A 26,260-nucleotide genomic window follows, 5' to 3' on the forward strand; every position below is an offset into this window, starting at 1 on the left:
GGCTCAGTTGATTCACAGTGACAGACAACATTACTCATAGTCACCAGTTGATCAGATCTTCCCAAAGCACAATAGAAAAAAAAATTCAAACTCCTCATCCTCAAAGTGAAGCAGTGTTCCTCCCAAGAGCTGGTAAAGAATTGTTTGCCAGGAGACCTCCCCCCACCCACCCCACCAAAAAAAGAAATAGTACCCAAAAAGCTTTTTTCTTTTTCTTTCTTTTTTTCTTTTTTTTTTGCTGTCATAAGGGTGAGAGATAGCTAATAGGTATTTGTAGGAGAAAAACTCAAAGGAAAATGAAAACTCAATAACTTATTAATTACCGACTATACCAAACATCTTAGATTAATGATTTCTATTTTTCAATGTGTTTATTAAAAGGTTCCCAAGTGAGATGGGATGAAAAAACCATTTTCAGAGTTTACTAGGATGCTACTTTTAGGCTCAATATAATTGACAAAATCTTAAGAAGTAAGACAAAAACAGTTGTGGCAATAATTACCCTTCGAGCTGCAAGGTTCCCTTGCAATTCATTGACTCTTGATTTTCTTTGATTTGCCAGTTCTTTGACAGAATTAACTCCATCAGAAAACATACTTATTAACAGTTGAAGTGGAACCATGATGTCTAACTCCGATAATACCTGGGGAAAAAAGGCATATATCCCCCCAAAATATAAACTTTAAAACTCAAAAAGACGACATTTAGCATTTTTCCCCAAAATGAATTATTGAACATAGGACATTTAGCCTTCCATCGACTCTGTCAGCAGCCATCCTCAACTGTTTGTACTAAGAAAACCAGTATTATCATTGAATCTTCCCTTTCCTCCAGTCCCCACAGCCAATAAATCACCATGTTATTTCTATTAAAACTTCGAAATACCTCTTGATGCTCTCTCATCCTTTTCATACCACTACTAGAGCCTTAGCTCATCACCTTTCTCCTGGGCTGGTATAATCTGTAAGGACTCTCGCTCCGGTCCCTCCCCACCCTCATCCGAATGTCCTATCCCATCTTGCTCTCTGCTGCAAGTTCAGGTATCGTTCTGCCAAAATGAAGTTACCTTATCTGTAATGAATTTTCTGGAAATAGATGCCTCCTTCTTTCAGACAGAATTAATCCACCCCTCTTCTCTGTTTTCTTAGAACTTTGTACATAACGTGTTTCCCCTGAAAATAAGACCTAGCCGGACAATGAGCTCTAATGCGTCTTTTGGAGCAAAAATTAATATAAGACCCAGTATTTTACATTATATTATATGATATGATACGATACGATACGATATTATACCGGGTCTTACATTATAGTAAAATAAGACCAGGTCTTATACTAACTTTTGCTCCAAAAGACGCATTAGAGCTGATTGTCCAGCCAGGCCTTATTTTCGGGGAAACACGGTACCTTCATTAGAGCAATTATCACATTGCACTATATTTGATTATTTGATACTATCTCTCTCACTGTGAGTTCCTTGAAGAGAGGGAGTATGAGGAAAGGACCATTTCTTATCCCATCTGTTTCCCAGTGCCCACTACAGTGACTGGCACAGGGGAACTCCATAAATGTTCCCAGAATGAATGAATGAATGAATGAATGAATGAATCTACTCCAATCACTATCTTGTTCACTCTATTTCCCAAATGGTTAGACCAGTGGCTTAAAAACTCCTTCAAGCACCCTGTCTTCAAAACTGTGTCAAAGCCCAGTCCATAAAACAAGTAAACTGTAATTGTTTTAACCATGGTGGGGACACAGGTTTACAGCCCTGTCTGCTCAACCCCAGATGGCATAGCTCAAAGGGTGTAAAACTGGGTAACATCTAGCCATCTGTAGAAGAACTGGCTTTCCTAAAACGAAAATTTATCTTACTGAGATCTACTTGGGCATGAAAAGTTAAAATTTAGGTCCCAAAGGTGATTTTTTAAGAAACAGTCCCTTTACTCTCTGTCAGTCATGAAAAGTGTTGTTCCTTAGTTTAGAATCCAGAAAGGCATCTTCACAACTTGAAAAGCTTCTGGGATCACATTCTTCCATAAAATAGAGATGCACCATATCTTTGCCATGTATAATGCACACTTCTTTGACCAAATTTGTGAGGGAAAAATAAGGATGCGCATTATACATGGGTAGTACTAATTCTGTATCTATATAAATGTTTTTAATTCTTTTATTTATGCTTATGAGTTAAAAGTGTAACTGTAGAAATCAATAACGATAGCCACATGCAAAATAATACCCTGGAATACACAATAATTGGTAGGACGAACTTGCAATGACAAAGAGTTCTTGGCTTTCTAGGATGCGTAAATATCATAAATTTGTTACCAGTACATAAAATTTCTTGTACATGGATCTGTTTTTGTGTTTTGTAATTATTTGTTACATAAAATTTCTTGTACTATAATATGTTAAAAAAATAAATGCTACAATTCCTTTATAATACAAAAAACAAGTGCCAACAAGTAAACAAATAAAAATTTGAATTAAAAAATTAAAACGAAAGATTTTTTTTTTCCCCTCAAAGTTTGGGCCAAAAACATGGATGTTCTTTATACACGGCAAAATACGGTATCTGCATGTATAGCTAATTTAAACATTGATTCTGTCCTCCATCTTTGAAACTGCCCAAACTTTATATAAGGTATTCAACTCAATTTAATAAAACTTTTAAGAACATTCACTAAATTCAAAGCATGTGTCAGATGCTGAGAAGAAAGGATGAAGGGACTTATAAATTAAAAAATGAAAAAGACTTGGTCCCTGCCCTCAAGGCATTTCTAGTCAGGAGAAGAGATAAAAATAAACTATATTAGACAGAAACAGAATTCACACAAGAACCTGTATGAATACTGGGGGAAGGAATAATGAATTCTGATGGGAAGATGGGGGCATGAAGTAGCAGAAAATTTCACAGATGAAATCATTTTTGAGTTGGATTTTAATGGAGACAGGAAAAAAAGTCATTCCAGGCTGAGTGAACAGCATGAACTACTCCCTAAATCAGTAGCTCTCAACCTTTCCAAGTAAAGGACTTTCCAAGAAAACATCAAAAGATTTATCAGAATCCCACAAGACAGCTATTATACTTTTACTATTTATTGATGGAAGGATACCTAAGGACCAAAAGCTACAATGTGTTCAGTAATAGTACTGCATAAACTTGTCTTTTATTAGTAACTCACAATGATAGCTACATAGATTTGCAATATAGTTATCTACTATATGAATTGTTAGTATACAGCTAGTCCTCAGCAAACATACAGCTTTATGGACTCTGCATTAACTCTCCGCCCCTCTACATGGGGATCTAAAGTTCATAGGCTAAGAACTATTCCCCCAAATGATCAAAAGTATCATTCACTTACATGAAGCCACAGTAAAGCTTGTTCCTGCACAGAGGAAGGGTATCCTGTGAACCGACAACTAATAAAGCCAAACATCTCTTCCATTGAAAAAGGTAGAGGACAGAGCTCAATGTCAAACATTTTGCTGGAAAGCAGAGCAACAAAAGTAAATGACCGATGGGCACATACTAAGATCTACGGCTGCATTTCTAACTCTCTGTTATTTGGGGAGCCAAACACTTCAGACTAGTCTGTGTGTCTGAACTGTTATTAGCATGTTTCATTTTACTGTAATAGCGTATGTCACTGGAGCAGATGTCTTATAAATAATTCACAGGGTTAATACCAATAACACTCCCACTCACATTAGGCTTAACAGAAGGAATTGCATTTCTAAGGAATGAGGGTTGCTTCCCGGCATCTCAAAACATTTCCCCTTTGTACTTTTTCCACTTTACCCAAATCGTAATTACGTTTGAAAATGAGCAAACAATCTGGTGTATCTATTTATTATTCCACAAGAACATAATCGTTTCTGAACAATTCCCAACCATCTTAGCACAATTTGTAGCAACTATTTCATTTGGGGCCTTGAAATTTCTCTACAGAGATGTTAAAAAGTAAATGAGATTACATTACATGGTTAGCACAGTGCCTGGCACACAGTAAGTGCTCAATAAAAGTTAAATATCATTATAATTACGGTGACTTCATTAAACTACTTACCCACCTTAATACTTCCCTGAATTCTTTTAACTGGTTATCTGGGACTTCTGTTCTGATGGCTTCCAGCCATTCTGGCATAATACACTCCCACACAGACTGACTGATCACATTGTAGGGAATCAGGCAGAGGATTCGGTTGAGGCCTTCCTTCAACTGAGTCACTGTGCTACAGGACTTATCCCAGTATCCACCAACCTGGTGGCGGTTCCACAGCCGCAGGGGGAAAAGAACAAAATGCATGTGTTACAATTGTACTCAAGGACCTCCTACAGGAAATGGGTACAGAGAAAGATCACAACTCATTCCATCTGAATCCTGGGCCAGGTATCTTCAGAGTGAGATCTGTAAGAATTCACAATCCATCAGTTACAAAAAAAGAAACCCCAGTTACAGATAGCTCCAAAAGTAAATCACAGACTGAATTTGCTCTGTTCCACTGCAGAGTTTCCATATCACACATGAATTAAAATTCCAACAAAGATATCTTGCTAACAGGATGAGCACACTCCTGGAGCATTCTTACTTCCAGTTTGACCAACACATTACAAATACATGCAGTTATACCAGTACGTCAGAGGAACACAGATTTCTACTATTACACACTTTATACTTGTCGGGGACAGGGAAACGGTCCCCTTACCCCTTAGTTCTTCCGGCCGGCTGAATAATTCAAACAACATACACCAGATGAACAGGAGAAACACAAAATTTTCAAACATGCATATGGGGAATTCACATAAGTATGAAAATTGCAAAGACAGTGAGGCAACATGGTGTATATATGACATTTTGGACAATGGAGAAAAGGTGGGAAGGGGTATTAGATTTCAGAAATGAGAACGGGGAAACGGTCCCCTTACCCCTTAGTTCTTCCGGCCGGCTGAATAATTCAAACAACATACACCAGATGAACAGGAGAAACACAAAATTTTCATACATGCATATGGGGAATTCACATAAGTATGAAAATTGCAAAGACAGTGAGGCAACATGGTGTATATATGACATTTTGGACAATGGAGAAAAGGTGGGAAGGGGTATTAGATTTCAGAAATGAGAACGGACGAACTACAGGAATTAAGGAAGAGCAGAACACACATGGCAAGCAAAGTCTGCTAGGCAACGCAGACACAGTGGGACACCAGCAGGGCAGGGAGAAAGAGGTTAGCATGCTTGGGGTCTTCCTGACTAATGCTGGGGTGTAAATTCTTAAGGTGATTATGCCAAGGCTCCCTTCCTAACGCAGGTTTTTCTATCTGAATCTCTTAAAGAAAAAGGGGAAGTAAAAAACTCTTCCTGAGTCTGTTGGGCTTTCATTGATTTCAGTTTGAAATAATCCGCATGCCAGGGTGGCATATTTTGGGGACACCCACTCCCAAACCCCACATATTGAGGATTGTTCATTGTGGAAAATAAAGCAGCACAGAGTGCTCTTTTTCTCTATGCTGCATATGCTGCCACAATAGTTTTCCTAAGAAAAATAGGAAAGTCTAATGGAATCCATGAATAAAAAATACTGGTATTTTTTATTAATTAAAATACTCCATTAATTTTCCAGGGCAAAAAAAGAAAATTAAAATCATAAATTTAGTTTCTGTTTCTAATTCTGATTTTAGAAATTAATAAATACCCTGTATTCTTATTATACATATCAAAGTAACAAAGGTTTGACTGGTCCTGAATCGTTGCCATGTAACACAAGATTTCAGGGATACTACCTTATTTCAAATGAATCTGATTTTAAATATCTAATTATTATACCTAGGACTCCAGATTACTCAAAACAATCAAATCAACTCTACTTATTCGTAAAGCTCAGCTATCTATTTGGTATCATCTTGGCCAAAATACTCGATGATTGATTAGATATTTTCAAGAAATGACTATGTTTCTAGAATTGTTATTAGTTACCTAGACTTAAAAGAACTAATACTGATAATGATGAGATCCTGGAAGGTACCATAGCTGAGGTCTCTTTGGCTATGCAACTTAATGTGAAGCCACAGAAAGGCCTATCGGTTCTGAATCACGTTTTGGAACAGTTTTCCCTGTGGAGATCCTAAATTGTTAATGGCCAGACAATGTATCCTTTTATTTAGAAAAGTTTTTTTATGTTTAAAAAGAATTTTTACAGAGTTCTCAACCTAAACAAGTGTCCTGTTACCAATAATGGAAGATCAAATTGGATCATCGCTAGCCTAAAATACACCCTTAACAAAATTCAAGCACAGAAAGCAGATCTAGAACAAACATTAAAATCCACACCCACCATAAACTCCCCTCCACCACTTCCCTCCGGAGAATGACCCGCATGGAGGCTGAGATTCAGAGCCTGACAGGAGCTTTTACAGAAGCCTTCCCTCCCAGGTTTAATTGGGCTAATATGGAATGATGTGGAAGGGAACCAACGTTTTGCCACCTTTAAACAGCCTTTTTGGGATATTGATTTTAAGCTGTTTCTTAAAAAACAAAAGACTCAGAAAGAATCTTTGACCACACACCCTTCCCTGCCCAAGAGATTCAGACAGAAAAACCTGCTTCAGGAAGGAACTCTTAGGATGTTCCCTTTAGCCTAATCTAGCTTGAGTATGCTAAATAGGAGGGCTTCAGGCAGGGGCCTGTTAGCTACTACATAGCCCCTGTGTCCCATTGTTTCTGGGTTGCCTAGTGAGAATTGGCCTGCCTTGTATGTTCTGCTCTTCCTCAATCACCTGCAAATTGCCCATTCTCACTTCTGAAATCTAAGGCCCCATTCACCCCCCTTTTCTCCGTTGTCCAAAATGTCATATACACCTGGTGTTGCCTCACTGTCTTTGGAATTTTCATGCTTATGTGAATTCCCCATGTGCACATATTAAATATTTGATTGTCTCCTGTTAATCTGTCTCTGGTAATTCAATTATTAGCCCAGTTAGAAGAACTTAAGAGGTGGTAGGGAAAGTATTAATTTTTTTAGCCCCCACAATGTACTCACAGGAAAGGAATACATCCCAAAGACTGTCAAACAATTTATAAAATAGTGCAAAGGCATGCAGCTCTAAGTCTACAAGTCTCAGGACACAGGGATCTTTCATTTTCTATCTTAGTTGAACAACTCTCTGATATAAGGAAGTAAATTCAAAATAATGTTATGGAATGGCAGGTCAGCTCCTGAATGTTATTCCTGAGACCTCCATCTAATTCTTTGAAGAATTAAAAATAACTGTCCTTACCTTACTTTGATTAAGGGAGTCTTTACAAAAATATAATGTGGCTCTAGAAGTATTCCCAAGCCCATCCTTCTTACCAATCCCAAAGCCTCCTGGATCCATCTCAAGATGCTTGCAGATGCTATAAAGAGTCAGGATATAGGAAAAGGGACTGCCCTGTACTTAAATAGTGATTTTTTTTAGCCTCAGCCGCCACAGTCAAGTTTTTCAGAGCCCTCTTCTCAACTAAGATCTCAACCTGGACCTATTAAAAACTTCAGACTCTCAACACAAGTAATTTTGTCCACTTCTCCCACCCCTCTACTCTTACAATGCCTGCTTGTATAAGCTCGATGCTACCAGAAGAATCTGTTTGTCCCAGCCAAAACCTGTTAATAGACCAAAATGCCCTGAAAATCCTCTTGCATCCTTTCTCTTTCTCTCTGTGATGTAAATCTTCTGCCATCCAGACCATCTTCTCAAGAACCTGAGAATAATTTCTTTAAAGTGCAAACATCCAAGGAAATAACTGACTCTCAGTCCAAGGGACACCTTGTTTGTTCGAGTGCCTCCTGCCCTAAAATAGGAGAGATTCCTTTCTTCTGATAAGCCCTGATTAGCAGCCCCCTTAATAAACCTCCAATGCCTTTTCCCTTTAAAAAGGAACCTCTTTTTAATGAAAAAGAACGGCGTGAGGCTGACCTACAGCTTCCTTGAAATTACATATCGGGGCAAATAAAAAGATCTTAAAGTTCTCCCCAACAAATAATGATAAGAAAGAGCGTTAGCCCTTGTATTGGACAAGCAACAACTTGTTTCATCTGCTAGAAACACAACTCGAATAAAAGTGAGGTGAAGATGAAAATCAACTCTCATATAAACTAGTGAGTCTTGTATTGCTATGACAGTTTCTACTGTAAGATCACTTTATTTGCATCTGCTCGTATGTTTTGTGTACAAAAAGGGGCCACATACTAAACCTGAGAAGCTCAGGGGAGGCCTGCATGGTGGGCCTTACAAACTCAGAGACCAAAAGTAACCACACAGGATGGTTTGAACATACAAATTCCTAAGTAAAAGCAAGCCATGGCAGGTAGTCACGTCCTAGGCCTGTAGCTTCCTTGATAAAGGTCAGTCTTTACCCGAAGTGAAGCCTGTCTATTGTCTGTGCGCGTCTAGGATAACATGCCTTTGAAATGTCAGAGTAATTTTCTTTTCCAGACCCCTGGAAGGCACCAGAGCACCAGAACACGTTGTCACCTTGTTGCCCACACACCGCCTCTACATACGACAAATGGTAACTATTCTTTGCGCAGCAACGTAAAAGAAGTAGGTGCCTCTCCGTTTTGCTTTTTATCCAATCCCAGCAATTTCCCTACTTTGCTTTCTCCCGCCCCCCTTCATCTACCACCAATGGTTTTCATGTAACCCTCATTCCGTCTCCTCCTTTGATTATAATGTATAAAATAAGCTGCAAGACAGAAAAAGACAAATACCATATGATTTCACTTATATGTGGAATCTAAAGAACAAAATAAATGAACAAACAAAACAGAAACAGGCTCAGATACACAGAACAAACTGATGGTTGCCAGATGGGAGGGGGGTTGGGTGAAAAAGATGAAGGGATTAAGACATACAAACCGGTAGTTACAAAAGAGTCAGGGGGATGTAAAGTACAGCGTAGAGAACATAGTCAGTAATATTATAATAACTATGTATGGTGCCATGTGGGTACTAGACATTGGGGGGATCACTTCGTAAATTATATAAATGTCTAACCACTATTCTGTACACCTGAAACTAATATAATATTGAATGTCAACTGTAATGGAAAAAACTAAAATAATTAAAGAATTTTAAAAAAAAAATAAGCTGCAAAATTACTATTCTCCAGACCATCTCCCAATCTGTTGAGATTTTGCATCCCATAAATTCTGTCAGTTTGACTCAGATAAACTCTTATGAGACTTATTCGTAGGCTGGGCATTCTTTCCTTGACACGTGTTAACAGAGCATACATTTTTATTCTATGTGGATTTATTAGTCAAATAAGCTAATATTATATCTACTAGATGTTTAAGATTCTAAAACTTATAGAATTCATTTTAATCAAATTAAATTATTATTCAGACAAACTTTTTTCCAACAGGAATTGTATTTTATATGTATGCTTAGAAGTAGTTTCCAAAATCTTTTTGGTAACTTGAGATTAAAGTGATACTAAGTTAAGTAAAATGATAGATATTTGTTGACTATCTGGATCATTTCTAAATAAGATAAAACTGAAACTTTAATTACTGAATATAATTTTATCTACTTTTGGCTTCTTGTTTTTACAGAGAGACTAAAGATATTTGGATCTGTTAATAAATATGTTCTTTTTGCCACATTGAGAAATTATACTACAGATGCATATAAGTCTAGAAGTTATGAGATGGTATATTCATAAAATTGGCTAATATGCTACAAAATGCTAAGTATGTGATAGGCAATTCACAATTGTCTACACCCTGGTTTCCTCTGAAAAACAGAGGTTACTAAGTGTTGAAAATTATAATCAAGTGAATCGACCAGAAATAGTAGGGTGAAGGAAAAAACGATATGCAAATTAGTGAAGGAATGTAGGATGTATTTTTGTTACGGAAAAAAAGAGCAATTCTGTCCTGAAGTAGATGTGAGATTGTGTAAACAGGCTTTCCAGAATGAGAAAGAGGAAAGTGAAGGATAAAAACCTGAATGGAAATAGAAAGTTGTAAAGGATGGAGGCAGGGGGTCATCTTATCTCGTGTGGTCAAACTGGTTAAGATTTAACAGATTTATTATAAAGTTTTTTAAATGAGCGCTAATATCAATAGTGAGCCAACACAAAACTAGTTTAGTTTTCTCTCGCTAAAAAGGAAAAAGTTTCTTGGGTGATTGCTCTATTCCTAATAAGAGATCCATAAAAGGCTTTTCTTTACCTTTTCAGTATGGTGTCTAGAAAACAAAGATTCTGTGTCTTATCAGAATTTCCTGCGCTGTATGTTTTCTTTATTGTGTTGTCAATTCTATAAGACAAGCAAGTCTTCTCAATGTTAAAAAGGCTAATTTTTTAAATACTTATGTCACGTACTATACAGAGGGTGCCAAAAAATATATAGACATATTTTAAGAAAGGAAAACTGTATTAAAATTGTAATACTCAATATATACTGATAACAAAAGATGAATACAAGTCACGTTTGACTTCTGCAATTACAAGAGGTGCTCAAAGTGGTTACCATCAGCATCCAGACACTTCTGATTACAGCAAACTATTGTTGAAGGAACGTTGACCAAAGTGTCTACTTGTACACATTTTATTGGCGCCCCCGGACGTACTTTTGAAAAGTAATCAAGATTACTTTTGAAATCTTGATTGTCATTTTGGTTAAAGGGATAACTCAGTATTATTTCACAGTGATCTGTGATCCGATTCATTACGTGTTCAAACCTTTTGACATTTTTGACCACTTTGGATATTTCGCCTTCCCAAGATCAAATCCTAAATAAAATCTTGATTTCAAACTGACTTTGCGATTTCTGAGAGGGCCTTTGAAAAATCTCCAAAGAATTTGTTCTCTTCTAGTTTAAAAGAGATATTAAACTATTAGGTTTATTTGATATGATAAACTCCATGAAAAACACTGTCAAAGAAGAAGAGATGTTTAACCTTCCCTAGCTTATATTTGTGTAAGTAAATGGTTTTAATAGAAGTTTTTCAGGAATTATATGGAATTCCTAGAAATTTCTCAATGCCCTTTCTGTTCAGGAATGGTCCCTCACGCTACTTGGCCGGAGAGTAGACAACAGCATAATGTTATCATAATTCCAGTTACTCCCATCAGATCTTTAATCACAGCCATTTTAAGCCTTTATCATTCACAGAGAGTTATTGTTTTATTTGGATGCTTTCCTGAAGGCTCTTGTAATCAACTACCAGCCAGAATGCTTCATCTTCCTCAGCAAGGACTGTCTCTGAGACCCATGGAAAGGACTATGACAGGAAATCTGGGTACAGGCTTCGGAGTGCATTGCTTAAGTAACTTTGAGACTGTGAACGAAAAAGGGGTCATATACTAAACCTGATAAGCTGGGGTTGGGGTGGGGGATGGGGGTGCATGGCAGGCCTTACAAACTCAGTGACCAAAAGTAACCACACAGGACAGTCTGAACATAAAAATTCCTAATTAAGTGGGTTATGGTGGATAGTCACGTTCTAGGCCTGAGCTTCCTTTACAAAGGAAGTGATGCCTGTCTATTGTCTATGTGCATCTAGGATAACATACCTTTGAAATGTCAGAGTAATTTTCTTTTCCAGACCCCCCCCAAAGGCACAACTGCCAGCACCAGAGCACAAGACCACCGAGCCCCTCATTGTTATCTTGTTGCCCACATACGCTCTCTATGTGCTGTAAATGTTATTAACTATCCTGTACCCACCAACGTAAAAGTGGTATGTGTCGCTCCATTTTGCTTTTCATCCAATCCCAGGTATTTCCCCACTCTCTTCCACCCCCTTCATCTACCTCCAATGGATTTCACGTAACCCTCCTCACGTCCTCCTTTGATTCTTAGCATATAAAGAAAGCTGCAAAACTGCCCACAGTATTTTCTCAATCCATTGAGATTTTGCTTCCAGGCATGTCCTCAAAATTTTGGCTCAGATAAACTCTTACAAAATTTTTCTATTGGCTGGACGGTCTTTCCTGGACAAAGCCACACCATTGGACAAAGTACACATTCCAGAACTCAAATAAAGAAGCTGATGGGTTCATAAACTGCTAAACCAAAACCAAGTACAACAAAAATTAATTACGAACTGATGGGATTAAACGAACTGATGAAGAAAGACGACCATTTTTATGGGGTTTTGTTTGGAACATTGCTGGTTCTTTAATGTTCTATTTATTCTATTTTCTGGATATAAGGTTTCTCTTAAGCTATCTATAACTAACAACAATTTAGTAGATTATACCTTAGAAAAGAAAAGAAAACAAAACAAAACAAAACAAGGAAAGAAAAACGTTTTCTTTTTCTCTCTATCTGATCCCTCAGAATTCAGAAACTCTTATTGAATATTCTTATTTTCACAGTACAGTTACATATTTGGACAAGTTCAATAAGAACCTGTTCTCCTTGTAACAGGGCATAATTGAAAAAACTGGTTATATTACTAAAGCTTTGATTAGAATGTCATATTTGAGAACGATGTGCATTGAATCAGTTTTAAGGAACTAAGGTTGACACTATGACTAAGGGTGAAAGTTTTAAGGAATTAAGTTTGAACATTATGCAAGTGATACAAAATCCTCTTGGAAAAACCAGCTGGTGCCTACAGGCAAGTAAGAAAGGTCACTTCCGGGCAGGCCCAGGAACCTTAGAACATTTGGGGGACCTCAAGAAAAGAGAAATTCACCCAATTCTATAGATAATGGAGATGAAGTATGATGACAAGTTCTTGGCTTGGCATCCTAACCTCGAGAAGCTTTTAAAAGTCCAATCTGAGATTTTTTACAAAAGTACCAACAAAACAAAATTAAAAAGGCCTATGTGGTCAGTTCCATTCTTGCTGCACTTACATAAATAATCAGGCCAAATTTAATGAGGTTAGACTTATTTTGTGAACAAGGGTAATCTTACTTTGATTATCTTTGATCAAAATGGGAGTTACTGGAGAGAGAAATTTTACGTTTTAATGAAAAACTGAAATCTGAAAACCTTGTGGGTTATCAGATTCTAGTCCTGGTTGTTGTATTTCAGCTATTTTTCACCTCTTTGTAAACTGGATCCTGCTGTCGTTCACATTTTGTCCGTAATTAATATTTCCAATTTTTCTCCCACCCTCCTGACTTGATGTCACTAAGAACTAAAACCTGACTGCCCAAATACTTATCCAGACGAGGTTGTCTTGTCCCAAAGCCCAGCAAACTGAAGCAGGACGACTTGATATAAACTTCAAAGGACTTCTTACTGCAACAGTTTAAGCCACTCAGAATGTTCACCAAACACCCGCACCTTCCATGCTCTGCTCCAGGAAATAACCATAACTGTGACACTGATGTTCTCACTCCATTATCTAAAGATGCTTTGAGCCCAACCTCTGGAAATCTTGACTGGATGCCTTCTGGCCTCAGAAACTAGGTTCGTAGTCTACTTTAACCATTAATTTTTGTTTTTCTTTTTGTTTCTTTGTCCTAACCTCTGCTCTTTTCTTCCTTTACAGATCTCTCACGGTGCAGTTCCTAAACCCTATCTGCTCTCCACAGCAATCAACCTGGCTTCTTTTTTGTGTGAAACTTCTAGATGCAGAAAGGAGTGGCAGGGTGGCTCAGTTGGTTAGAGCACAAGCTCTGTACAACAGGGTTGCCGATTCAATTCCCACATGGGCCAGTAAGCTACGCCCCTCCACAACTAGATTGAAAGAACAGCGACTTGAAGCTGATGGGCCCTAGAGAAACACACTGTTCCCCAATAGTCCCTAATAAAATTTAAAAAAAAAAAGAAGATGCAGAAAGAAACCCTATCCAAACTTCCCTTATCTGACTAAAGCAGAGCCTCCAGAAAATGTAGCTTCCATTAACCCATTCCAAAGGAGTTTCCTGTGAATTCAGCTTCCGTGGGGATGCAACCCAGTCCCATTAGCTTCAAAAAAACCAAAAGAACTTTCCATGTCTTCCCGTTCAAGTGCTAACCACCACTATCCCCTATATTCCGCTACTCTCCCAACCCCCAGCCCCCATTAAGTTTGGTATATAAACCTTTTATCTGTGGGTATTGAGGGAATTACTCATCTCTGAGTACTCCCACGTATAAGCCTAAACAAACTTTGTCTTTTCTCTTGTTAATATGTCTATTGCCAGTTAATACGCAAGCCGCTAACCACTGGACCCGTTAGAAGACGAAAGCTTTTCCTTCCAACACAATCACTTCTTCTCATCTTCCAGAGTCAGATCACACCAGCCCTTTAGTACTATTCTGAAAGAAATAATAATAGAAAAAAACATATCTACACAGTCAAAGAATGCCAGGAATTGGGGAAATTCCAGTACACAAAAATCCAATTTTATATGTGAGTCAGTAGGTGGCACCAAAGAAGAAAGAAGTGTATTTTGATAAAATGCACAGAATGCTCGCGTACTGGAAATCTAATAAAAGCTGTGCCTTTAGATGGTTTGTATTCTGTTTTATTCTTAAATGTCTTATTTAAGCTGAAAACTGCCTCAAGACCTCATTGAAAGCAAACCAAAAAAAAAATCACAAATAAAAATACAACTTAGACAATACCTTGAAAAAAATTTCATGTATCACTGCCAAAAACTGACTCTGGGTTAGACACAAAATACAGTGTAGTCAAGAAATATGGGGTCTTCCCAGAAGTATATCTGAGGCTGGTGATCCACTAAGGCAGAAGCAAAAGGGTAAATAAGCACAGAGAAATGTGTCCTGTACGCCAGAAGAAAAGGAGCCTTTGGGCAGTTCCTAAACCTTTTTGGCATTCCAAATGGGAGAGCAGGGACTTCTGTCTTTCATCTCCAGAAATCGATGTGAAACCACAGAAATTGTCCCTAGTCAAATGTTAGCCTTTCCGCAGATACAGACCTGAAAAGGACTGAGCTCTAGACACCTCACAGAGAGCTTTTTTTCCCTTTCTATTTCTTAATAAAAATATTCGGCAATGTCAGGAAAGACTGTCCCCTTAAAGTCTTAAAGATACCTCACACATTCGTCTTACTATTCTTCCCCATCCCAAACCAACATCACAGCAGGACATCCGCTACAATGTAGTTCCCAAACTAAACTCATTCAGCGGTGGTGACTAAAATAAGGAGAGCTGTTCCTCTTCTACAGGCTTAGGGAGGGCCTCTCCCCAAGTCCTCTCCAACCAGATCCAAGCTGCAGGCCTCTACTTACCCTGGCAAATTCCATTGGTTTGGGAAGAAGGCACATGACCATGACATCAAAGCGAACATCACATACTGTCTTCAACCACTTGGTAACAAACTGAGGCTTCAGTTTTTCCACCAAACTTCCAACTTCATCATCCATCATATAGGCTGTGGAGTGAAACCACTGGAACACCATGGCCACCAGCCTGGCCAAGCTTTCTGTGGGTGTGTTCTCACTGGGGGTGCAGAGGCTCACCTGGAAATAGGCAGATGAGACTCTGCTTCAGCCTCCATACATCGTTACATAATTATTGTACGTTCGTTTAAAGGAAAAAAGAATGCCTTTAAAATGATGACCCAGATAATCCATTTGAAATAGGCGATTTTCTAAATGATGGAGGATCACTTATCTTGGAAACTCTGATCCTCTCTACAGGGAGAGGTGGATTGCAACCATAATTTCCCCTGAAGAGTGCACCTTCCAATAAGCCTTTTCTCCTCTAAGAAATATATTACATATGAGTAATCTGCGCTAGACAAATGCTTTTAAAAAGTTAAGTTTACAGAGTGAAATTTCATAAATATCTTCAGTGAAAAAACAACTGTATACATTTCAGTTCTAACACCATCAGGTTTGGCTAAGAATTTTTTATCAGTCGTAATTCTAAAATGTTAGAGCCCCCCAACTCACTTTTTACACAGACTTTTCAAAACAACTCATTTAGTCATTCATTCATTCATTCATTCTGAACTAATCTTTTATTGGGCAGTGTAGTAGCATTCAGGAATGAAAAATAAATAAAACACTATCCTTGCCTTCAAAGAATTCATAATAGTAGTCACTGCATCATTAGATAATAAATTCTAGGAATAAGACGTGAAGTCAACAATTAAATCCCAATTTGGTTAAAAAAAAAAAAAGACTTTTTCAGGTAACCATGTGAAAGCATAGAAGAGATGAATCACTATGGAGACGTAAGGCATGTCTCCAGGGGGCGAAAACAAAAGTCCACAGGCCAATTCCGCTTGCTTGAAACTTTGGATCTGTAGGCCTGATCCTTACTAAATGAATGCTACAGTTGAATCAGCCAGGAGCCGTCAAACGCCTGCGGTTACGTTGGCTCTAATTTTTTTGGCTGTAGGCGGACTTGCCACAAATTCACAAAAAGCTCCTCAGAGACTGAACTTTGAAGAAAGTTTTCATGCATATAGCTAGACAACTGGGTCTTATATAATATAAGACGGGGTCTTATATTAATTTTTGCTCCAAAAGACACATTAAAGCTGATGGTCCGGCTAGATCTCATTTTAGGGGAAACACGGCGGTCAATGGGACGTGAATGATCGGTAAATCACACTGAATCCAGTACTTCATGATATACCTTAGCAACTTTCCCATTTGTTTCCTGGCAAAAAGTGCACTTCAAACAGCCCAGGGCCTGGCACTGTAGGTGTCAACACCTGCCTATTCATTACAATCCACTAGAAAATAGCTTTTCAAAAGTTCCCAAGAATCTAAAGTGGAATCTGGGCCTTGTCAATTTTTCAAAGCCCTCCCAGGTAAATTGAATGTGCACCCCAGGGTTGAGTGCCACTGTCCTAGAGTATAAAGTCCCATTGCTAAGGCTGGCTTTTCCCTATTGAACTTCTTTAAAAAGAAAGGAGAATAAAGGCAAATTAAGACAAAATAGAAAAAAAGAAAAAGGAAAAGGAAAAAAAGGAACAACCCCTCGTAGGTGTGATGCTGGAAGGTCAAATAAGAACGGAGAACACAGTTAACTCTTTTCTTACTAAGAACCATATTCCAAATTGACTGAGTAGCCGCTGGTCGTGTTTATCATCGTCCTTGTTGTCAAAATCAGCGTTCTCCAGGGAATGGTGGGAAGAAGAAAGGCCCAGCTGCCGCCGGCGATTCAGCTCATATTCCCGCTGCTCGGCATGGAACTCGGCTTCTTTCAGCAAGCTGCCAACGAGGAGAGACTCTGAGTTAGACTATCGAGAAACACATTCTAGATTATGACCTATTCAGAGCAATTACTTCATGAGTACTCAAGCATCAATGATTGCTGTCTTCTAAATTGGTCAGAGTTACTCCAAGAAGCTTAATTGGATTTCCTATTTTGTACTCCATCTCATTTCAAAGATGAACAAACTGAGGCACAAAGAGGCTACTTCCTCCAACCAATCAGAATCAAGCAGAACGGATGCTTTCTGGCTTCCATTTCGCTACCCGTCCCACTGTGTCTCATGTGAAGCTCGTGAGCTTCACCTGTGTCATTGCTTCCCCTGTGTCTCATGTGAAGCTCTGTGGACATCAAATGCATGCATGATACAAGGAGAGATGGAGGCACTTGTACCCAAATGGAAAAATATTCAATGTCCAGTATTCAGAAACCTGAAAATGAGCAACAAGGACTCCTTTTTCCATTGCTAAAGAAGTGACGATTTCAAAAAATAATACCCAATGTTGGCAAGGGTGTAGCAAAAACTAGCAATGTCATACAGTGCTATTGGCATTATGGATTCATGTACACACTTTGAAAATCAGTTTGGTAACATACCAAGGACCAATAAAATATTCATAACCCCGGACCCAGTCAACCACTTCTGGTCGTCTACCCTAAGAAAATAAAAACTACAGGAATAGCACTTTACACAAAAATATTTATCAGTTATTTTTAATAGTAAAAAAAATAGAAGCAATCTAAATATTTAGTGGTGGAAAAAATAATCTAGATGAGTATTACGTATCCACTAAAACTGATAAGTACGGAAAGTATACAACAACACAGAAAAGAGCTGATGGTATAATGTTATATTTAAAAGAATTGTGGCTACGCTGTGATTACAGTTATAGATATAAAACATGCATTTGAATAAAAGTAGAAGAACATATAAAATGAATGATGATGACAGCAGTATGGTTGATTTTTTGTTTATTGTATTTCCAGACTTTCTGTAATGTTTCAGTTGACAAACAGTCATCCCATTTCTACATGTGTCATCCACTGGGAAAAGAGAAACAGAAAAGAGTCCCTATCCTTAAAACTTACATTCTAATATCATTTCTTTAATTTATAAAAATCTTGCCTCAATAAATATTATAGAAAAAGAGAACAAGTCCAGACGTTACCATTTCTAAAGCTCCTTTTTCTGTCATGTGGTAGAAAGAGAAAAAGCTAGGAAGCTGAAAGATCAACCCCAGTCTTACCCCACAGCCTCCTGGTTGACCCCCGTGCTGAATTACCTAGAGTTCTCCCCAACTTTGCTGCTGTCAGTCAAGCCTCAGGCACCCCTCTTGCCCACGCCTCACTCTGAGTGATGCTCCCACTTCATTCCCCTAAGACCCTCTGCTCTGTGCTATTGCTGTGCTCACCATTCGGAATCACAAAGACATGCTAACCTGCGGGCAGGGACTACATTTTATTCTCTTCGGCCTCTCATGCCTGGCACAGAACCACCATTCGATAAAAATATGTGTTGAATGAATTAATTAAAACATCATCATCATTGCAACAGTGTGGAAAGCAAGCTGCTAGATTGAGGGCACTTGAAGTTGAATGAAATTTATGCCCCTCAATGTGAGAAGGGTGGCTCGAAGCCAGGACGGTGTTTTCAGAGTAAACTACTAATAAACTGCGTGTTACCTAATCACGGCCTCCACGGCGCAGACGAGCTCCTCAGCACCACATTCTCGAGTGTTGATGGGTGGAGGGGAGGTCTGATAGAGGTGAGTCTCCGAGGCAGCCCCCACTTCATTACTGTGATGGTTTGAGTGGCATCTTTTGCAGTACCGAACAGGCCTGTTTCCGTGGCGATCACAGCACCCTGCTGAAAAGCAGGTGACAACTGCTCTCCTAACATGGGAACTGCAGTTCTAGAGGCAAAAGGGAAAAAAAAAAAAATGAAATCAATTAAAATTAATCGCTGAGGAAAATTGGGCTAAGAATTGGAACGAATGGAAGCTTAAGGGACCACCGGAAATGGCAGCACATTTCTGAAGTGCCACTAGTTCCCAAAGTGCCAGTCATTTCTAACCAGTTAGATTTCAGTCATAGTTAAAAATAAAGGTGAGAAGTGGTTTCTGCTAGTGTGAGTGATAGAAATGTTCTATGAATGAGTGGAACTGTGTTGAAAAGCCCTCGTAAAGTCACCTCAGTCATGGGGGATGAGGGGACTTTCTAGATTATTTCATGTTAATGTGTCAAGAGTTTTTCAGGAGAACTATGAAGAAAAACATTAAAACTGTGGTCCAGAGGGAATACAGCACAGCACATCAGCATAGATAAAGAACAATTTTAACACTCAGCACAACCTTTCAAAATTATTTCATCCACCACTGAAAGAGCCAATTTCCACGGCATCTCATCTGTCTTTGCTGCATTCCCGGACAGGTCAGCAGTATGGTGCACTAGCTGATGGCCCCAAAAGCAGGCCTTTCTACTCCCGCCAGCACCTTGTGTGTCAAGACCTAAAGAATACGTCAATGACATCACGGTAACATCAAACTGCAGGGAGAGCCTTTTATAGAATCAGCCATTGACAACATCTACAGGAAAGGAATTGAAAGATGAAGTGATGGAAATGAGAAATGTGGAGCAGCGTAAGATTCCAAAGTTCTAGGGGGTTACTGTCAGATCTGCCCTGACAAGACGCAGAGGAGCGAGGCAGCATCCCCACGAAGCAGTCTGAGGCCCTGTCAGGAAACATCCCTGACCGCCACAAACAGTGCCCCAAGCCTATCAGACATGCCACCACCACGTACTCCACGTCTTGTGTTCAGAGAGTTGTTCAGTCTTTCAACAGAGCTCAGAAAGATGTGAACGCCTCTAGGGGAAATAATATACTAAGTCATTATGAACTCAGAGTTTGGTGAAGATTTGAGAACCCTCCATGACAACTATCTTGGAAAGACAAAAGAAGGGAGAATGCAAGCACAAAACCTGTATCAAAACATTGACAATGTACTAAACTGCCCATTGGAACGACCGTTTCAAAGTAAAGTATTTTCCACTTCAATTTTAGCAAGATGCTTTGGATACTAGTGTTGGGAAATCTAATTTTCTGAGCAGGACTCAGGCCAACAAATCATAAAAACAAGTTCAAATTTTTCATCATCTATTTTTTCTTTTTGTTAATAATTTAAAAAAATTATTTGTTAAAATACAGTGTGCTTCCTCTGCATCTGAAGCCCAGGTCTTCTCTGGTATTCAAATCAGCCCTGACTACTCCAAGTGGAGTACTTTTCCTCCTTTCTTTCTCTTTCACACACTAAACTTCATTCTGGAAGCACACGAGTCTTTATTGGTTTAGGGTGAGCTTCTCCTCCTCACCCACCACACCAATACCACACCACTAGCAATGTGGTATATCCCGGAGTATATTTTCAGTTTACTTCTTCCTTTTGGTTATAGTCTTTGTTCCTCTGGGATTCCCATTGTCATTGTATAAACAAGAGGATGTGGATATGGGTTTAGTGGGTAGTTATTTGCTATCACAAAGCCCTGAAGTTTAAGGCCTGTAATTTCCCATCCTATTTTCTGGTCACAAATGGTTCACATTTTTCCCACATGCAAATTCCTGACTGGAAGTCCAAGGTCTTCTCATGTCAATGAAGTCCAGCTGTGGATGAGGCTCTTTGGGTTTGGTTCCTCAAGTATGCTGCCTTGAATCTAAAAGATCCTGTGGCTACATCAACCAAGAGAGTATGGCACAAGCGATATTTCCATGACTCCCAAGGCTGGCTTCTAAAAAAATATGCAGCTTCCACCTGACTGTCTTGGAACATTTTCTCTTCAGAAGCTTGCTCATCAGTATGCATACTCTTCTCAGAACTCTGCTAAGGCCAAGCCCCATGGAGAGGAAATGTGTAAGTCTCTAGTCAACAGTGTTGGCTAAGCCCAGCCTTTAAGGCACTCCATCGCAGAGTCCAAACACAGGACCTAGAAGCCTCTAGATAATTCCATCCCCCAGCTATTCAAGTCTTTGCAGATGAGGCCTCAAACGTCATCAAGCCGAGAAAGGCTGTGGACTGTGCCGTGTCCACATCCCTAACCCACAGAATCTGTGAGCATAATTAAATGGTTGTTGTTTTATGTTGCTACATGATGAATGATTTCTTATGCACTATGGGGGTACACAGCATATATTAGTATCTGGAATACCAAATAAAAGTCGGCCTGCTTTATCACCATGTGTCAGCAACTCTGCATAGTATCAGCAATAAAATACTTTGCCCCAAAATACCGCTTGGTTGGTCAAAGTTGTAAACAATTGTTGTGGTTCCTACTAATTGAAAAATATACGTATAAGCCACAGTTAGTCTCAATCCATGTGGATTCAGCTATATGCATTCATTTCAAAAGTTAGAGAGATTTCCCTTAGATTCAGATTCAGCTGGTCATGGTTTTCAAATGTTCACGCCAGTCACTCTTTCATTCACCGCTTTTCATTTTAAACATAAATAAATAATTTCAAGTGATCTCATAAAACAACAGAATTGAAATAAATCAAGGTCTATCTCTTATCTTTACAATTTTGGTGTTTATTTCAAACCTACTGTTCAAAAGTATGAACATATAATACCCAAAGTACAAACTGCCCAAAGCATGCTTTAACAATTCTGAACTGTTATGAACTTCATGGGAGTTCTCCAAATTAACACTCATATAAAACACAACGTTATTAAAGGATAAGTAATAAAAATGTGCTAATTTGAAGTTTATTACTCAAAATAATTTTGTTACATAAAGGGAGTGTTAAAAAAAAAAAAAAAAAAAAAAGATCCATCCTGAGAGTCAAATATGTTAGGTATACTTCCAGAGCCAAAACATGCTGATTTAGAAAACGAAACTGTCATTCTAGCCTCTCCAGCTTCTGAAAGATTCTCAAAGTAAGAAACTGCCTCAGGATAAAAATCAAATCAGAAGTTTGCTGAATGAGTGTATGATCCTTTGTTAAAACGTGGGAAACATATAAGGTGATGCCCAGTTGAGCCTCTCAGCTAGAACAGGGCTTCCAACAATGTCAAGGGCAGACTAGAATGCCTCCAGTACAGAAAGGACTGTCTCAAAAAGAATTATAGGTGTTGTTCTGGGGGCACAGCATGCCAATGAGATTCACTGAAAATCCACAAAGTTTTAAAGTCATGCTAGAAAAAGCACCACCAACTTAGACTAACAGGGAGACACACAGTTCAACGTGAAGACAGGTCTGAGGGACCCCAACTTCTACATGCCGGAAGCAGACTGAAAGAGTTCCTCAGCTGCAGCATGGGCCATGTTTTATCGAAAAGGAAAGATGTGTCGGAGACGGCAGCAACAGGCCCAGGAAGACAACAATGGCTTGGGGAACTACTCCCAGGAAGTAAAACAAGATCCAATTTAAGGCACATTCACTATCCCCAGAGACAGAGAAACTATTGACACGTTCATGCCAGGCGCTACTTCAAACAAGTGACTGCCATCTGCTTCCTCTTCCTCTTTTTGAACAGAGGTCTACTGCAGTTATCCTGCCCCTATCTCACCACTGTGTCTTGGGTGTGTAGGGGGCAGATAACCGGACTTTTTGGTTCACAGGTCTCTGAATCAAGATAATTTGCACCCAAGGAGTTTCATCAGGGACCGGATGCAGGTCACAAGACAATGGACGTTAAGCCTGAAGCCATAACTGGGTAAGACTTTTGGAGGTCTCATAAGGTAGTGAAAGTACTTTGTGTATGGAGAGAATGTAATTATATCCAGAAGGTGGATTGTGGTAGATTAAATATGACCACAAAATTCTTGCTACTGTATAAAGGGGAGGAGTCTGTTTCCCCCAGTCCTTGAATCTGGGTGGGTCTTGGGACTTTCTTTGACCAACAGAAAGCAGCAGAAGCAATGCTGTGCGACCTCTGAGATTCAGTCTCAAAAGGCCTTTCAACCTTCTCTCTCATTCTCTCAGAACACTGTTGCCATGTGAACAGATCCAGCCTAACCTCATGGAGGATGAGACACTTAATGGAAAGAGGGAAAGCCAGATAGCCCAATCATCCCAAGCTTTCCAGCCATCCCAGCAGAGGCCCCAGACAGGGGAGTGAGGTCATCTGGGGCCAGCCAATTCCCAGTCTCACCACCCACTGATGCAAATACATGAGTGAGCCTAGAGGAGTTTATCAAAAGAAGCCTAGTTGAGCACAGGCCAGATTGACAATCCACAGAATTGTGATCAAATAAATGTCGATTGTTATAAGTCATTACATTTTAAGATGGTTTATTCTGTGGCAATAGATAACTGGGACAGCCCTCCAAAAGAACCCACTCATGACCAACTCCTAAAAAGTTTAAATAACTTGTACATGGTCTCATAGGTAGGTGGGAATAGAGCTGGCCAGAACCCAAGTATCCGAACCAACGAATCCAAAGTTCTTTATACAACACCATACTACCTTCTCTTGTACTTTTCAACAACAACTAGAACAAGAAAAGAAGATGGAAATGGTTTAGGGAAACTGTCAAGAAAAGCGGCTAAAGGAAATTTGAAAGCAAAATCTTTAACTAGAGATATCTATCATTCAACTTATAAGTAAATGAATACTTTTCATATATAGTTGGTCTGGGTACGTTTTGACACATATATTGGACTATTTGCACTCCATTTCAAAACAATAAAGATTTTTAGCATACAAGATACATCCCAAAGTTAAGTTGCACATACCGCACCGTCATGCTAATATTTTTGTAATTAGAGTTCTATACCAGAGTTAGACATGTTTTCATTCCAGGTAACTTACCAAACACGTTGTGCATAAAATGGGTGAGCAAAAGCAGAAATGGAAATAGAGACTATTCGGACATAGTAATCTTGCATGCTAAATTATTTCTTTTCCCCCTTCACGAATACAGTGACATGTACATACTGGGAAACCATGGTGCAGAAATGAGGCAGATGTCAATGAATGAATTTACATACAAACACAGTGAATCATGCCCCACCACACAGATGGTTTGCTCTTACCTTCTTCTGACATATAGCAGATATTTCAGCTGTAAGGGGAAGGCACACAAAATATCAACAAAGAAAAAGAGCCCATTTTCAATAAGGGCAGCCATGAAGGGGAGTAAAAGCATGCTTAGTAACATGACCACTAGACTTGGCCAAAATAGCTTCTCACTTGTCTCATAAATTATCATCCACTTATGTTTAATGAGGTTAAAAATACCTGCATGCTACAAATACTTCACCTCTTCTTACAAGTAATTCAACCTTCTCAGATATGACTTAGAATGCAATTCATGTTGAAGACAAGTAACTTTTTTTGTGTTTTTTTTTAACTTTTATTTTATTTTAAGTGTGTTTTTCCAGGACCCACCAGCTCCATGTCAAGTAGTTGTTTCAATCTAGTTGTGAGGGGGTGCAACTCACAGTGGCCCATGTGGGGATCGAACCGGCAACCTTGTTGTTAAGAGAACCGTGTTCTAACCAACTGAGCTAACCAGCTGCCCAAAGGCATGTAACTTTAATGTTAAAGCCAAATAACTTTAATCTCACCTCCTCATTTGACAAAGAACAAAACTGAGGGCCACTATGGTAGCATGACTTCTTGAGGATTGCACAGGCTACCAATGGTAGAGGCAGAACCCAACATGTCTGTGGATTCTCCGTTTACTGCCGTTCCATTATACCATGACATTGAGTTGATGGGATATACTTAGAGCTTCATGGTGGAGATGATTTGCTGTATCAAAACTATAGAAAAAACTTACTAACTTGGATCACTTAGACTTGAACTATCAATTTATACCAGTCTTTAACTAGTTTAGAACCAGCTGGATGATTATTAAGGAGAAAGCAATTTTCAAACCCATGGATTGGCCCTTTGGAGTAAGGCTATGAAACTACGGTCTACTTTAGGATTGACTTTATTGAATGGATAAAAACTCTTTTTAGTGGGCATACCAATTGTTTCCATGAAAACTGATGCTTGAGATTACTTTTCCCCTGAAATAGTAAGTGTTCAAAAAAATGGGTTAAACTATTACTTACAGTATAGTCTATGTTATAATTTATTCAAAAGAGCAAAGGTAAATGTCTCCCAAACTCTGTCTGGAAATTATGAATTAGTGGATGCTAAAATCAATGAAATTTACAGCTTGGTTTTTAAAACTGGTTTTGTATAATTAATAGTTATTTAATAGTTTGATATCTTAGAGTTTATCTTAACCTGAGGTTACTCACATCTCTATATAAAAAATTAATAAATTTCTTCCAAAGATGTTATCTGGAGAGTATGACCAGAATTCCACATGACTGCTGATATTTAAATGCTGATATTTAAATGCTGATATTTAAAATGCTGATATTTAGGACCTGACTATGGGTTTTGTCTCAGATTATTGGAAGTTCACTAACAAGGTAGCCTAATTTAAGGGGCAAAAAGTTACCTTTACTCATACAAGCCCAAATCTGTTCATAGATATTCTCATATAATTTTTCAAAATGTCTCTTTGAAGGATATAAAGGCTGACATTACTGATCCATTATACATATGGAGAGCACTCACTAAGTTAATTTGTTTTTTAACATTGAAATGACCTAATACTGAAAGTTAGACCACAAAGAAATAGTGTAATTATCAGCAAGCAACGGTCTTAAGTTTAAAAAATGTTCACAGAATTTAGTTAACATAGGGTTTTTATATTTCTTTTTCAATGAGGTCCTTCATAGTCTTTTTTTTCCATATTCTTTTATTATCTACCTCTGAAGTCATACGTCAAGTTCTTCCTGTGTGCCTGACCTGTGCTCAGTATGCTCCCAGCTTTTTCCACCTTTCATCTTTCCTTTGCTTTCCAGTACTTTTCCTTATCATTTCGGCCTCCGATTAGGTGGCTAGAATACCTGCTTGCCCTTGTGGAGAGGCATGCTATCTTATCTATCTCATCTGCGAACTTACTGGCCACAGCTTTCAGAACTCTAACAAACTGCAAACATTACAATCTCGTCGTTTCATTGACATGGGTCAGATATACTTTATCCCCATTTTACTGATAAGGAGACTGAGTCTCAGAGAGATTAAATGATTTTCCCTAAAAACACAGAGCTAGTAATAGTG

The 26,260-nt window shown here is 38.7% G+C and overlaps 1 protein-coding gene across 16 annotated transcripts in view; it reads right to left on the reverse strand.

The window, feature by feature from the left end:
* The window catches only part of UNC79 (unc-79 homolog, NALCN channel complex subunit), a 240,447-nt gene that overhangs the window by 122,395 nt on the left and 91,792 nt on the right, over positions 1 to 26,260 (reverse strand). For all 16 annotated transcript variants that reach the window (XM_033108855.1, XM_033108860.1, XM_033108868.1 and 13 more), the window contains 7 exons: positions 24,166 to 24,194; positions 18,819 to 19,048; positions 16,963 to 17,134; positions 15,197 to 15,427; positions 4,078 to 4,268; positions 3,369 to 3,492; positions 503 to 643 (listed from right to left, as the gene is read on the reverse strand). In XM_033108855.1, the coding sequence (XP_032964746.1) occupies positions 503 to 643; positions 3,369 to 3,492; positions 4,078 to 4,268; positions 15,197 to 15,427; positions 16,963 to 17,134; positions 18,819 to 19,048; positions 24,166 to 24,194 (1,118 nt within the window). The remainder of the gene's footprint in view (positions 1 to 502; positions 644 to 3,368; positions 3,493 to 4,077; positions 4,269 to 15,196; positions 15,428 to 16,962; positions 17,135 to 18,818; positions 19,049 to 24,165; positions 24,195 to 26,260) is intronic.

The sequence above is a fragment of the Rhinolophus ferrumequinum genome, chromosome 6, assembly GCF_004115265.2.
Source record: "Rhinolophus ferrumequinum isolate MPI-CBG mRhiFer1 chromosome 6, mRhiFer1_v1.p, whole genome shotgun sequence".
Classification (NCBI taxonomy): domain Eukaryota; kingdom Metazoa; phylum Chordata; class Mammalia; order Chiroptera; family Rhinolophidae; genus Rhinolophus; species Rhinolophus ferrumequinum.